The sequence below is a fragment of the Magnolia sinica genome, chromosome 2 (assembly GCF_029962835.1).
Source record: "Magnolia sinica isolate HGM2019 chromosome 2, MsV1, whole genome shotgun sequence".
NCBI classification, from domain to species: Eukaryota; Viridiplantae; Streptophyta; class Magnoliopsida; order Magnoliales; family Magnoliaceae; genus Magnolia; species Magnolia sinica.
Window position 1 is genome coordinate 43,279,193 of NC_080574.1, and position 14,438 is coordinate 43,293,630.

The following is a 14,438-nucleotide window of genomic DNA, read 5'->3' on the forward strand; positions in this document are numbered from 1 at the left end:
GTGCGGGCTTAGCAAAGCTCATTATCGGCGTACTTTTCATGGGTTAGATCCCTAAGCTGCTGCTTCTTATAAATAAATCTTGGTGGCTTAGCAAAGCTCATCATCAACTTACTTTTCACTGGTCCTTTTCTCTTGTACTTCTTTAGCTTTAAAATTTTCCGAGTTTGTAGATTCTCTTTGCATCATTGTGAACTGATTGTTATTTCCTTTGTTATGCATACTTTTTGTAGTTTGGCCATCCAGAATGGATCGACTTTCCAAGAGAAGGCAATGACTGGAGTTATGATAAATGCAGACGTCAGTGGGACCTCATGGATACAGATCACTTACGATACAAGGTTGAAGAAATCCTCAGAAAGCCATTTTTATAGCATGCTGCCTCAGTTTCATTGTTCTTTGATTTACATATTTGGTTGTGTGGTATTTTTAATATGGTATTATACAGTAATTTCCTTCATCCCTTTGCCTCACTAGATGCAAAAAAGGTAAATCCATGTTTTTTTTTCTTTCTTTCCTTTATGAATTATTTGATTTTTGACCAAGGATATGCATAGGATCACCGTGTTTTCAGTTGGTACAAACTGTGGACCCATCAGAACAATGGTCTGGGTCAACCAACCATGGGTCTCATTTGTACAAACCGTAGAGACAAATCTTGTTCTCAGCAATTTTTTGGCCTGGAAATTTCTCGATAGATTTTCAAAATTTGATGTTTTTGTTGGGATATTCTTGGAAAATCTCGCTGAAAGTAAAAATATTTTAAAATATTTATTATGAATTTATTAAATAAATATAAATTTAAAATAAATTTGTACAACAAATTCCTTACTTTGTTCTTCACTATTTTTCAAGTTAATAGTGTGATAAAAGTGCGATATTTTAAAAATGTGAGAATTTGAAAATCTCATGATTATATCATTAACGCATTTATCATGATATTTTAAAATCTGGGAAATATTTTTCATACTAGTACAAACTAGATACCCAAGTATCAAGAATCATGTAATTGCTCTTCTTCAAGATACCGAAACATTCTCTCAAAAGTTTCAGTTGTCCCTGACTCCTTCCAAACTTGAATGGCAGTTAGCACCATGAGAATGTACTTGATCCATCACCTTTTCTTTTATTTTTCTTTTATTTTTCTCAGTTTTTTCACCTGAACAGTGTGTCACTATGATGACTTATAACCAGCTAGTGTCTTATTGTTACCTTCGTTCTAACGGAAGTCTTCCTTGTACTTGGAACAAACCCAGTTCATGAATGCCTTCGACCAAGCTATGAACGCACTTGATGAGTCCTTTTCATTCATTGCATCACTGAAGCAGATCGTGAGCAGTGCAAGTGAAGAAGACAAGGTATGAATGCTGCCTTTTTTTGTGCATGTTTCATTTTCATCTATGCAGTATTTATTTCTCAGCATTTTTTTTGTAGCATTTGCACGCACTTAAGGTTTTGCAAACTCTTACATCTGAAGTTTTGAGGTCTTAGCCCCTTTAACAAAATGCCTAATAATCTTTCCCAAGACATACAGAATAGGATGTAAAGATGCAGGGAAAAAGTAACTTCTTACTGCAAGGCCTTCCCATCAGGCTTATGGAACTAGCCATCCATGCGTCAGGCCCACACCTCATTTTATATACCAATGGATGGGCCTGGGCATGGTCTGGCCCAATAGATAAATGGTCTGTGCTTGGATAGCAGGGAGCCCAGTCGTACATGTTTAGCAAGCACCACTCACATGCCGACATAACCATAGCCAACACTGTACTTTAGGAATTTGCAAATATTAATGGTCTCTAGCATGCATTGTTAGACAAGCTTGCCAGGCAAAAGATTATTTATAAATTGCTTCTCAGAAAAAAAAAAAAAACACTCTGATATGAGCAGCTCCAAAAAAGGAAAAAAAAGAAGAAGAGAGGAAACACTGCAGTTCTATAACTGTTTATCAAGATTCTCGTTAGGGTCCAAAGTTTGTATTAAACAAAGGCTTTTGCTTTTTGTGCAATTGACATCTAAATCCGTAGATAAACTAACAGACCTGAAAATCTACATCTGATCTACATTGTCGGACCCAAAGTATCATTGATAGCCATGCTAAGGAATGGGTGAGGAGATCTTCCCTTTGAATTGGAGAGTCCTATTGATTGTCTTAATGGATCCTTGTATTTTGTCGCTCTTGAGGAAGTTCTTAATAATTTCTTTTTGTTGTTGTAGAAAAAAAGGGGGGGAAAAATCAGGTTTTATGGATTACCAACCTAAATAAAATTTGAAATGGGCTATTTTCTAGAGATAAATTGGAGTAAGCCATGAAGGCCCTGCTTGCTATTCTACTATCTGAACCAATGCCGGTGTATCCACCTCCTAATTTCACCTTTTTGCCATTATTTACATTCCCCTTATCAGTTTGCATTTTATATTACCTGATTAGCTAGTTAACAGTAATACATGTCATGCAATGAGTTTATTTTGCAAGAATCTTCGGGTGAAAATGTGAAGTCATCACATTCTAGATGTACATGACAGGAAATAAGTAGGTTATTCTCCAGCTTCTAACTTGATGGCCTGGTCAGAGTTTTTCCAAGCCCACATTAAGCATTCAAGTTGCGCGTCTTTCCATGGGATGACCTGGCCAAAAAATCATGTTGGTCCACTCATCAGGCGAGCTACATATCATACATACATGTACATAAAATGTGGATTGTTGGCAACTTCTCTTTCACCATCCATTGTCTATGTACATGTGCAGGCCAACCTGATGAGTTGACTGCTCTGATTTTGGATCAGGTCATCTACAAGGTGGGGCCCACCTGATGCACAGCTTGAGTGTCCATTATTTGTGTAAATAAAATGTTGGATCGTTGGCAACTTCTCTTTCACTATCCATACTACATGTATGGGTCAACCTAATGAGTCATGTGGTCTGATTTTGGGTAAGATCATTGACAAGGTGGGGCCCATCTGATACACAGCTTGGGTGACCGACACATGTTCCTTGTCATGTGTAGCTTCGTTTGGGCTTGCAAAACCTGGGCCAATCGTAAGTTACTGACCTTCATTTTGTTCTGTCACAGCAACAAAATCCTGTAAACATAAGTTGTCGAAGTTTCCAACATCTTTTAACTTTGGTCATGATTTTGCCTCCATATATTGATTGTCTGGTTTCATTTTCAGGTTATTGTGTTTGAACGTGGAGATTTGGTTTTTGTTTTCAATTTCCATCCAGAAAATACATATCAAGGGTAAATTCATCTTTTAACAAGGCATGCCAGAAATTGATTACTCAGTATTCAATTATTTGACCCTTGTTTGACATATCCAGGTACAAAGTCGGGTGTGACTTACCGGGAAAATATAGAGTTGCGTTGGATAGTGATGCTTGGGAATTTGGTGGATCTGGAAGAGTAAGTATTCTTCTTTTCTTCTTCAGGTCATCACTTGCTTTTCAACAATTTTATGAATGATTGATATTTGCTGTTCTTCTTCTTCTTCTTCTTCTTCTTCTTTTCTTTTCCTTTTTTAAAGAAAGAGCAGAAACTTCTATTAAAAACAATGAAATAGAAAATCAGGGAAGAGGGAATGAGTTCCATCGCATAAGAAAGGTTGATTGATGCCTCTAAGACAAATGATCTGCCATATCATTCGACTCTCTACCAACACTAATGAACAATTTTATTTATTTTTTAATCCTAGAGGCAAATTCATGAAGAAAAAGGAACTTCAATGGCTCATCCCAGTCTCTTCTGAGCTCCAATAAACATCCGGGCTGCCTGAGACAACTCTAAATAATTTTGTGCCATTTAGTTTTATTATGGTAATTGTAAGACTTGAGCTGTCCATTTGTCTAGATGAAATCTGAGTATGTTTATTATCTCCCATTTAGAAAATAATAAAAACAACTTTAGTTTAGGGATGATAAATAGTATTTTCAGAGGGCCCTAGAGGAAAATCCAGTGCTTGTCGAGGGGGCACAAGTTAGATTTGCCACCAATAAGTTGTCCAGAGGATGGATCTGACAGTGGTTGGTGGTCCAAGTGGTCTAGTGATGCAGGACAAATGGCCTAGACTAATATGCAATAGTAAGATCATAAAACAGTTCAATTCAAGTAACTAAAATACAAAATTCATGCTTTTCTATCACAAATTAAAATTTTCAGATTTACACCAAGGCATAAATTCAAACAACAAACATCCCACAATGCATGTAGCTATAAAATATTGTTAAGAAAGGCCCCATGGGAAGTAAAACTCCCCATTTAGCATAGGATTCACCCACATACATATAAAAAACATGCACCAAGTTAAGAGATTTAAAGGTATAGGGCTGTTCGGTAATTGTAGGATGGTTTTGAATGGAAGGGGTTCGAATTGGAGGGAATTAGAGTGTGGATGGCTAGGTTTAGGGAGGATAGAATTAGGGAATTAGGCTTTTAGGGTTAGGGTTTGATATTGGGATTGAGAAATTTAGGGTTGTTGATGTAGGATGGAGGAATTAGGGTTTCGGATGGCTAAGGGCGGTGAATTTGAAAAATGAGAAATTAGGGATTTGGGGAATTTGGGAATTTGACAGATTGGGACAAATTGGAATTCTAGGTGTAGGGACTTTATGGGTTTAATGTGTGAGGTTTGGAGAAGGGAATGAGGAAAGAAACAAGGGAAAAGGGGTCTAACTCGTGGCTGACTGTATAGATGCATGCGCGTGCAGCATGCGTGCAGACGTGGGGAAAGAGAGGAGGATGGGTTGGGTTTGGTTGTTGATGGAAGAAGAAAGAAGGTAAAGAAAAGAAAGAAGCTGATGAGGAGAGAAGAAGGGATGAGAGAGAGAGAAGATATATCTACCTTGAATCGAAGAAAACAAAAGAAAGATACTTGTGGAATCACTCCACATGGGTCTCACACCCTCTCCAATCTTCGTAGATGCAAGGAGGCTTTCTCACAAAGCCATGAAAGAGTTCCTCTCTCTTTTCCTTTTCTCTAAAACAAGGGTAGAAGACTTGGACGCCCCCCCTCCCTAGCTTTCATATCCTCAAATTCAAAAATTACAAAAATGCCACCACAGTTCAAATACAGTGGTCCAATCAATATTAAGCAATCTAAAATACTAATAACCAATCTAAAACGTTCAACATGTCCAAAATAAATAATAAACTAGAGAATTAAAAAAAGGGGAACCCACAAAGTCCAAAATCTGGTGGTCCAAAAGACCCAATGGCTCACTCACCATGATTTGATGGTCCGATGGGCCAACAGACGAAATCCAATGGTCAAAATCTCTAATAAAAGCAACCCACATGCATCGTCCCAGTATGGGGACCTCCAGATGCACGAATCATGCATGTGGGGTCTTCAATGCAGCCTGCTAGGCCCCACGTAGCAATCATCTAGCCATAATGAAACCGGGGCCTCAATTAGGGTCTTCCTCCTCCGTTGGTAGACACGATAGGATGATGCTCTGATGCCCTCATCAATTCTCCCCAGCTGAAAAGAATTCGCCACTGGCGAAATACAACTGTGGAAGTGCTTTAGGGGCTCCAGGTCCAAACGACGAAACTCTGATTTTGTGATCCACGTGCTATCCAATGCTGGCCTGTTCTTCCACTTCATGAGGTACCTCTGGTATCTTCCATGTTGGGTGGGAAGAAGGGTCAGGCACGAGCCAGGGTCATCACCATTTGGAACAAGGTGAGGGTTTTGTAGGAGGGCTAGTGGATGAAGTTGTAGGTCCATATGACAAGACACAAGGTCTTCCACATTGAATGTGGAACTAATGCTCATGTTAGATGGAAGATCCACCACAAACATTAGAGCCCATTCTTTTCAATATTTTATAAGGACCTGCATTGCAGGCATGTAATTTTTTTTTTACAGTTCCTTGCGAAAACCGCTTAGGCCTTATGCAAACCATGACAGTCACCCACCTGAAATTCTTTAAATCTGCGGTGAGAGTTAGCAATGATCTTATATTTCTCATTACTTGCATCAATCTGTTTTCTGGTCTCGCGATGCAAATCATGAATGTGTTGTGCAAATACATTTGTGGACTCCGATGGCCCATGAGAGATAGGCATGGGTATGAGATCTATAGGCTTCCTAGGTTTGTAACCATTAATGACCTCAAATGGACTCATGCCTATGGACCTATTAACAGAACTGTTATATGTAAACTTAGCTATGGTTAACACCACATCCCAGGTCCTAATATGGTCTCTCATAAGACAACGTAACAGATTTCCGAGACTTCTATTCACTTCCTTCATCTGACCATCACTCTGAGGATGGTATGCCGATGAGAACTAAAGCTTCGTTCCCATCATGTTCCACGGTGTCTTCCAAAAATAGTTCATGAAACACACATTTATGTCTGACATGATGGACTTCGGCAAGCCATGCAAACGAACCACGTCCTTAAAGAAAAATTTTGCAATGTTGGGAGCATCCGTTGTTTTAGAACATGGGAGCAGAGGACCATTTTAGAAAAACGGCACGACCACAAAGATGGAATTGTGCTTCCTGATAGTTTTTGGTAAGCATAACACGGAATCCACGCTAATGTCTTGCCAGGGAGCATGTGGCACTGGCAAGGGCATATACAATCCCATATTTTGCTTCTTTTGCTTTGCCAATTGACTAGTCTTAAACTACCCAAAATTTTTGGCTACATCTCTCTTGAGACTTGGCCAATAAAACCTATCATCAACAAGGGCGATAGTCTTGTCTCTACTAAAATGACCAACTATCCCTCCAGCATGAAGCCCTAGACTAGGAAATCATAAACGGAACTATGGGGAATGCAGAGTCTGTCACCTTTAGATAGAAAGTTATCGATGATGACAAACCCGCGACTGTTGCTTGACTAAACATCTCATACTGACATGTACTGTTAGTAGGATAGACAACATACCTACCATAAATAAATTGTACAGTTATTTAGGAAACAGATTTGTAAATATCTTTCCTGGATTAGGGGATATAGATGCTGCTATTATTAGGGGATATAGATGCTGTAATTAGGTGATATTATGCTGTAATTAGGGGATATAAATGCTGTAATTAGGTGATATTATGCTGTAATTAGGGGATATAGATGCTGCTGTAATTAGGGGATATAGATGCTGCTGTAATTAGGCGATATAGATGCTGTAATTAGGTGATATTATGCTGTAATTAGGGGATATAGATGCTACTGTAATTAGGAGATATTATGCTGTAATTAGGGGATATAGATGTTGCTGTAATTAGGAGATATTATGCTGTAATTAGGGGATATTGTAATTAAGGGATATATTGTAATTAGGGAAAATGATTTCTATATAAGAAAAGGACCACTCGATTGAGGGTCATTGAGCAAATCTGACATGTACAACCCATCAAAGTTTGGGCATGTAAGATACTCTCCTCTCAGCTACTCAAACCTAGTCATTTCTACACTCATACTCTGGAGTAGCGCCACACGACGACTAAAGGCATCAACAGGTTTGTTCTCGACCTTGGCCTTGTGTTTGAGAACGAAAGAATGTTCCTAAAGAAATTGTACCCATTTAACATGCCTAAAGTTTAGTAACATGCCTAAAGTTTAGTTTCTTTTGGGAATTGAGTTAACGTAAGGTCTCATGATGAGAAAACAAGACAAATTCTTGTGGTGATAAATAATGACGCCAATGATGCAAGAATTGAACGATTGCATAAAACTCCTTGTCATAGGTAGAGTACCATTGCTTTGCCTCATTTAACTTCTCACTAAAGTAAGCAACATGGTGCCCTTTTTAAAGAAGCACTCCACCTATACCTACGCTAGATGTGTCACACGTAACTTCAAAGACTTTAGAAAAGTCTGAAAGGCGCATGACGGGAGCTTCGCTCATCTTGCCCTTAATCTCCTTGAATGCCCTATAGGTTGCAGTAGTCCATGCGAACTCCCCTTTCTTTATACAATCGGTAATGGGAGCCATGATGGAAGTAAACCATCGAATGAACCGCCTATAGAAAGTTGCTAAGCCATGAAAGCTCTACACCTCGTGAATATTGCGCGGTTCAGGCCACTCAACTATGGCCCTGACTTTCTCGGGGTCTACTCTCATGCCCTCAGATGATAACATGAACCCTAAAAAAATAACGTTCTTTAACATGAATGTGCACTTCTTAAGGTTGGCATAAAGCTTCTCAGTTCTGAGGACCCCACGAACTTGCCTTAAATGGTGGAGATGTTCCTTTGATGTGATATAGATAAGAATGTTATCAAAATACACAACAAGAAACTTACCTATAAAGGGTCTTAACACTTGGGTCATCACTCTTATAAATATGCTCAGGGTATTATTCAGGGCAAAGGGTATGATTAGCCACTCGTATAGCCCGTCCTTCGTCTTGAAAGTTGTCTTCCATTCATCTCTTAGGCGTATACGTATTTGGTAGTACTCACTCTTGTGATCAATCTTAGAAAAAATGGTGGCACCTGCCATCATGTCTAGCATATCATTAAGACGCGGTATGGGAAACTGGTACTTGAAGGTGATCTTATTAATGACTCTACTGTCCACACGTATGCGCCACGTGCCGTCTTTCTTGGGTGTAAGAAGCGCTGGAACGGCACACAGACTCAAACTCTCTCGAATGAAACTACTCCTAAGGAGCTCATCTACCTGCTTATTCAACTCTGCATGCTCCGTAGGGTTCATTCGATAATGAGGAAAGTTTGGTAGAGTTGCCCCAAGAACAAGATCAGTGGCATGCTGGATGTCCTTCATGGGGTGAAGCTCATTCAATAAGTCCTCTAGGAATACATCGTGAAACTCATTCGGAATTGGAATCACACTAACCTTAGATGTAACTTCTCCAGCCACTAAGGCGTACACCATCGAATCTACCCTAGTCTCGTTGTTAAACTCCTTAGCGTTTATAACATGGAGAGACTTAGGTTGGAATTTCCTCGTATCTCTTGGGTTACTCGACTTCCCCTCAGCTTTCTTCTCTACATTGCCTTTTGGTGGGAGAGGAACTAAAGTGATCTTCTTGCCCTGATGTTTGAATGAACACACATTTGAGCGGCCATATATCGTCACATCGCGGTCAAATAACCAAGGCTACCCCAAAATGATGTGTCCAACATCCATGGGCAGAACGTCACACCACAACGAGTCTGAATATGATCCAAAATGAACAGGCACATGACATTGCTGGGTGACGGGCATGGAAGATGTGTCAACCTATGAAACTCTAAAGGGCTGAGGGTGAGGTTCGAGCTTTAAACCCAAACGGAATAAAGTGCCAGTGGAGACCACATTTGTACAATTACCACTATCGATGATCACCTTACAATTCTTCTCCCCACATTTTGCATAGATGTAAAAAATCGTAGTCCGATGCCAGTCATAAGTCTCCTTAGCATTGGTCAAGGCGCACCTGACTACAACAAGTGGTGTGGTCTCATCTTTCTCTACCTTCTCGTCACTAGCACCAGTGACATTGGGCTGATGAACATCTTCTTTATAGTCGCCTTGTTCATCTCCCTCATTCTCACCTTCTTCAATCACTAGGGCCTTGTTCCTCTCTTTTGAGGGACATTGATGCGCAAAATGACCCAACACATGGCAATTGAAACACCGCGTTGGCTCACCTCCCTTAGAGCTAACACTTGCTATCCTCTTTTCCTTTGACATCTATAGGGTTGGATTGGGAACCAACTTGTGGCTTGGATTGACTCCCCACATTAGACTTAGTCCCATGAGGAATAGTCGTAACACTTGAATCTTGAGAGTCAAATCACCTCCCAATTGGTGCTTTGATATAGTACTCAATGTATTGCACCACTTGGTACATGTGCTCTAATGTGTCAATGTCATGAGAGAAAAGTTCTTGTTGGATCTCGAATCGGATGCCCGTCCTGAATCTGAATAATGTAATCATTGGGTCCTCAACGTCACATCACATGATATATTCCTCGAACTTGATGATGTAATCTGACACATTCATGGATCCCTGGTGCAGAGCTTGCCATTGGTTTAGGAGCCTTTGGCTGTAAGAGAGGGAGATACTTTTCCTTAAGTACTTCTTTCATCTCTACCCAGTGCGCAACTGGGGGGTTCTCCACTTCTCTCAATTTTACACTCCATGTTGGTCCAAAAAAGTTTGGTTATCTTGGCAAATCTCACTCGATAGGCATCAGGCATATCATACCACTAAAAATAGTGGTTCATGTCTGCCACCCAATAAAGGAATGCCTTGGGATCCAAGCGACCATCAAAGATAGGGGCATCGACCTTCACTCCTTTTATCACTCTCTCATCAGGATTAGTGGACCTAGAACTCTCTGTGGGGTGGCTGGGCACAAACCCCTCTATGACCTACTCTTTGACCTCGGTACCTCACACGTTCTCTGACGGGTTCGTCCCTAACTTGGTCATGGTGTCTCTCACGCTCCCAAACGTGGCCCTCCCTGACTTGCCCACCTTCAACTGGTTCCTCAACTTGAGAATTGTGATCTTCCTCAGTGTTGGGGTTAGCCTGAAGGGAACCTTCCAACTAGGCTAAGTGTTGGTTAGTTGCAGTTGGGTGGCATGGTCCGATTGTGAGTCTCAATATTTATGAGGCGACAATTGATGTTTTCAATAGCCTCAACAAACTGTTCCATATATATTGTGGGGGATAGACCAAAACCGCATCTTGTACGGGTGTTCATACACAAACTCTAATGGGGAATGGACCTAGGAGCTAACCATGCAAGGGTGTGATGACAAATTTGGACTGCTAACCTAGACTCACAATATAATGAAACTAGATCCTATTAGCAATGAAAAACCCTAAACTATGTGTATGTGAGGCTAAACTTATGATAGACCCAAGCTATGATACCAAAAATTGATGCAGGACGAATGACCTAGACTAATATGCAATAGCAAGATCATAAAACAATTCAATTCAAGTAACTAAAATACAAAATTCATGCTTTTCTATCACAAATAAAAAAATTCAAAAAATTCAAATTTACACTGAGGTACAATGCACGTAGCTATAAAATATTGTTAAGAAATGCCCTATGGGAAGTGAAACTCCCCATCTAGCATAGTATTCACCCACATTCATATATATATATATATATATATATAATACACCAAGTTAAGAGATTTTAAGGTATAGAGTTTTCCGATTATTGTAGGGTGGTTTTAAATGGATGGGGTTCGGATTGGAGGCAATTAGATTGTGGATGGGTAGGTTTAGGGATGATATAATTGGGGAATTAGGCTTTTAGGGTTAGGGTTTGAAATTGGGATTGGGAAATTTATGGGTGTTGATGTAGGATGGAGGAATTCGGGTTTTGGATGGCTAAGGATGATGTATTTGAAAGATGAGAAATTAGGGATTTGGGGAATTTGAGGACTTTGACAGATTGGGGCAAATGGAATTCTAGGTTTAGGGGTTTTAAAGAAGGGGCTTTATGGGTTTAATGTGTGAGGTTAGGAGAAGGGAATGAGGAAAGAAACAAGGGAAAATGGGGCCTACACGTGGCTAATCGTACGACGCACGTGCGTCAGGAAAGAGGGATGGGTTGGGTTTGGTTATTGATGGAAGAAGAAGGATAAGAAAAGAAAGAAGATGATGAGGACAGAAGAAGAGATGAGAGAGAGAAGAGATCTACCATGAATCGAAGAAAACGAAAGAAAGATACTTGTGGAATCACTCCATGTGGGTCTCACACCCTCTTCAATCTCTGGAGATGCAAGGAGGCTTTCTCACAAAGCCATGAGAGAGTTCCTCTCGTTTTTTTTCTTTGCTACAAAACGAGGGTAGAAAGCTTGGACACACCCCCCCCCCCCCCAGCCTTTAATATTCTCATATTCAAAAATGCCACTCCAGTTCAAATAAAGTGGTCCACTCAATATTAAGCAATTTAAAACACCAATAACCAATCTAAAACGCTCAACATGTCTAAATATAAATAATAAACTAGAGAATAAAAAAAGGAACCGATAGAGTTCAAAATGTAGTGGTCCAAAAGTCTCAATGGCCCGATCACCATGATTTGATGGTCTGATAGGCCAACGAACGAAGTCCAACAGTCAAAATATCCAATAAAAGCAACCCACATGCATCTTCCCTGTATGGGGTCTTTTAGATGCACGAACGATGTATATGGCGTCTTCAATGCAGCCCACTAGGCCCCACATAGCAATCATCCAACCATAGGGAAACCAGGGCCTCAGTTGGGGTCTTCCTCATCCGTCGGTAGACACGATAGGATGATGCTCTGATGTCCTCATCATCTAGGAGGCAGATTGAGTGTATATTGGAGGGTTGTACTTCAGATTCAATGCAAACAAGTGGTCCATATGACAGTTCTAGCGAGGTTAGGTGGTCGTGGCGGCTCGAACTTTAGATCCAACAGCTATGGGAGGCCCACGAGGCAATTTTGACAACACGAGGGGCTTCGGCCTGGATTTTGGCAATGTCAGTGGCTTCCGGGTTGATTCTAGCTACATTAGAGACTTCTAACGATGCAAGGGGCTTTGGACAATATTTTGGTGATGTCAGTGGCTTCCGGGTTGATTCTCGGAATGTTGGAGACTTCCGACGATGTTAGAGGTAGCTGGGCTCATATATGGTGACGGGAAGACGAAGATGGATTGAGGACAAAAATCTGGCAATGGCAGGAACTCTCGGGCTCAGATATGGTGCTGGTGATGAAATCCAACGACTATAGGAACTTTTGTTGATAGGTTTGGTGCCAGAAAAAGGGTTGGAACTCGATTTTGGTCCTGAAACGAGGAAAATGATGCTTCTTTGGTGCGATTCCTTCTTTTAGAGATTGTAGCCTGTGGTGAAATCACTTTCGAAAGCTTTACTATGCATTATAAGTGCATTTGAAGGATGGCAGTGGAGATAGATTATCCCTCTTTCACCATTAAACAAATTGAAAAGAAAAGAAATAAATTGCTAGACTCTCAACTCGATTTTCTTAGAGATTTCGAAATGCTTTAGGATTATAAGGAAGATGAGAAGAAAGGCAATGTTGGATCAATATCAGTAAGGCTCTAATACCGTGAAAAGTAAGAAGCAGAGGAGAAACGGGAGAAGGGAGAGGTGAAGAAGAGAGAGTAGGCAAAATTATGTATTTCCCCCTTTCCTTAATGATGTATTATTAGAAGAGTTTTGAGAGATTACAAGGTAATAATTGTATTTAAATTGGAGTGCTTAAAGATAAAAATGAATTAGAAAGACTAATCCTAATCTAGGTCTAACACTAATCCCAATCCTAATATCATAACGTACTCCACATATGTTTTTAAGTCTATGTATACAGTAACAATATTCAGTAACGGTAACGGTGGCCATAGCGTCTAGTTTTATGGCTGTTACGATATGGGCCGTTACGGCCCCATAATGGTCAAAACTTTTTTGAAAGATAAAATAATGTATCATGCCCATATCAGCCCTCTAATGGTCAAATTTCTTTTTAAGGGAAAAAAATGTGTTAGACCTTGCATCTTGAATTGACCTGCTGCAATCGTTACAAGTCCATTATGGGCCTTTTAAAAAAAGGGCGTTACGGCCCTATCTAATGCAGGAGCATTTTCACACCGGGCTCGAGTGGGGTGGCCTGTGTGATGCAGGGGCACACTCGAGGTGGGCGGCCCGTGTGAGGCGGGTGGCTCATGTGAAGCGGGTGGCTCGTGTGAAGTGAGGCCCACGAGGGGGGTTCATCCGAGGTCCTAACCCATACGATGTGGGGCCTGGGCTATGAGATAAAGGGATTGACATGCTTTATTAGTTCGAGCTTTTAGAGCAAGTGGTTAATTGTCTTGCATCAAAAGTGGTATCAAAGTAGGAGGTCTCGTGTTCGTGACTCCTCACCGGGGGTGATTAATGCAGGTGCATTTTCACACCGGGCTCGAGTGGGGTGGCCTTTGTGATGCAGGGGCACACTTGGGGTGGGCGACCCGTGTGAGGCAGGTGGCTCATGTGAAGCGGAACCCATGTGAAGTGGGGCCCATGAGGGGGGTTCGGCCGAGGTCCTAACCCATGCAATGTGTGGCCTGGGCTATGAGATAAAGGGATTGATTCACCATGCTCTATCAGTTCGAGCTTTTAGAGCAAGTGGTTAATTGTCCTACATCACTATGTCACGTAACAAGCACCACCATTACCATACATAACTACCGACACGGCTGTAACATAATTGTTTTTAATACCATGATGGTCAAGAGGTGAGTGGTAGATAGTAGCGGTCAGTAAGAGGCTCCAATTTCTAAAGGGCACGTGGGTCCTACATATCCACATTTATTTAGAATGCAGTGTAAGATAAGCGACAATCTGCATGGCCATGAATGAGAAGCGTATGAGAGAAAGGGTGGCCAAATTGTGTTGAAGCCATTCCACTCCAATCAAATTCCTCCAAATTGTCTACCCTCGAATGCTAATTGTATTATTAACCCATGAAAGATGCTATA

The 14,438-nt window shown here is 40.8% G+C and overlaps 1 protein-coding gene across 1 annotated transcript in view; it reads left to right on the plus strand.

Annotated features, from left to right (window-relative positions):
* LOC131237050 (1,4-alpha-glucan-branching enzyme 1, chloroplastic/amyloplastic-like) overlaps positions 1–14,438 on the plus strand; it is a 51,524-nt gene that overhangs the window by 31,019 nt on the left and 6,067 nt on the right. The window contains exons 9-12 of the mRNA XM_058234689.1: positions 231–338; positions 1,254–1,355; positions 3,172–3,239; positions 3,320–3,401. Coding sequence (XP_058090672.1) covers positions 231–338; positions 1,254–1,355; positions 3,172–3,239; positions 3,320–3,401 — 360 coding nt within the window. The remainder of the gene's footprint in view (positions 1–230; positions 339–1,253; positions 1,356–3,171; positions 3,240–3,319; positions 3,402–14,438) is intronic.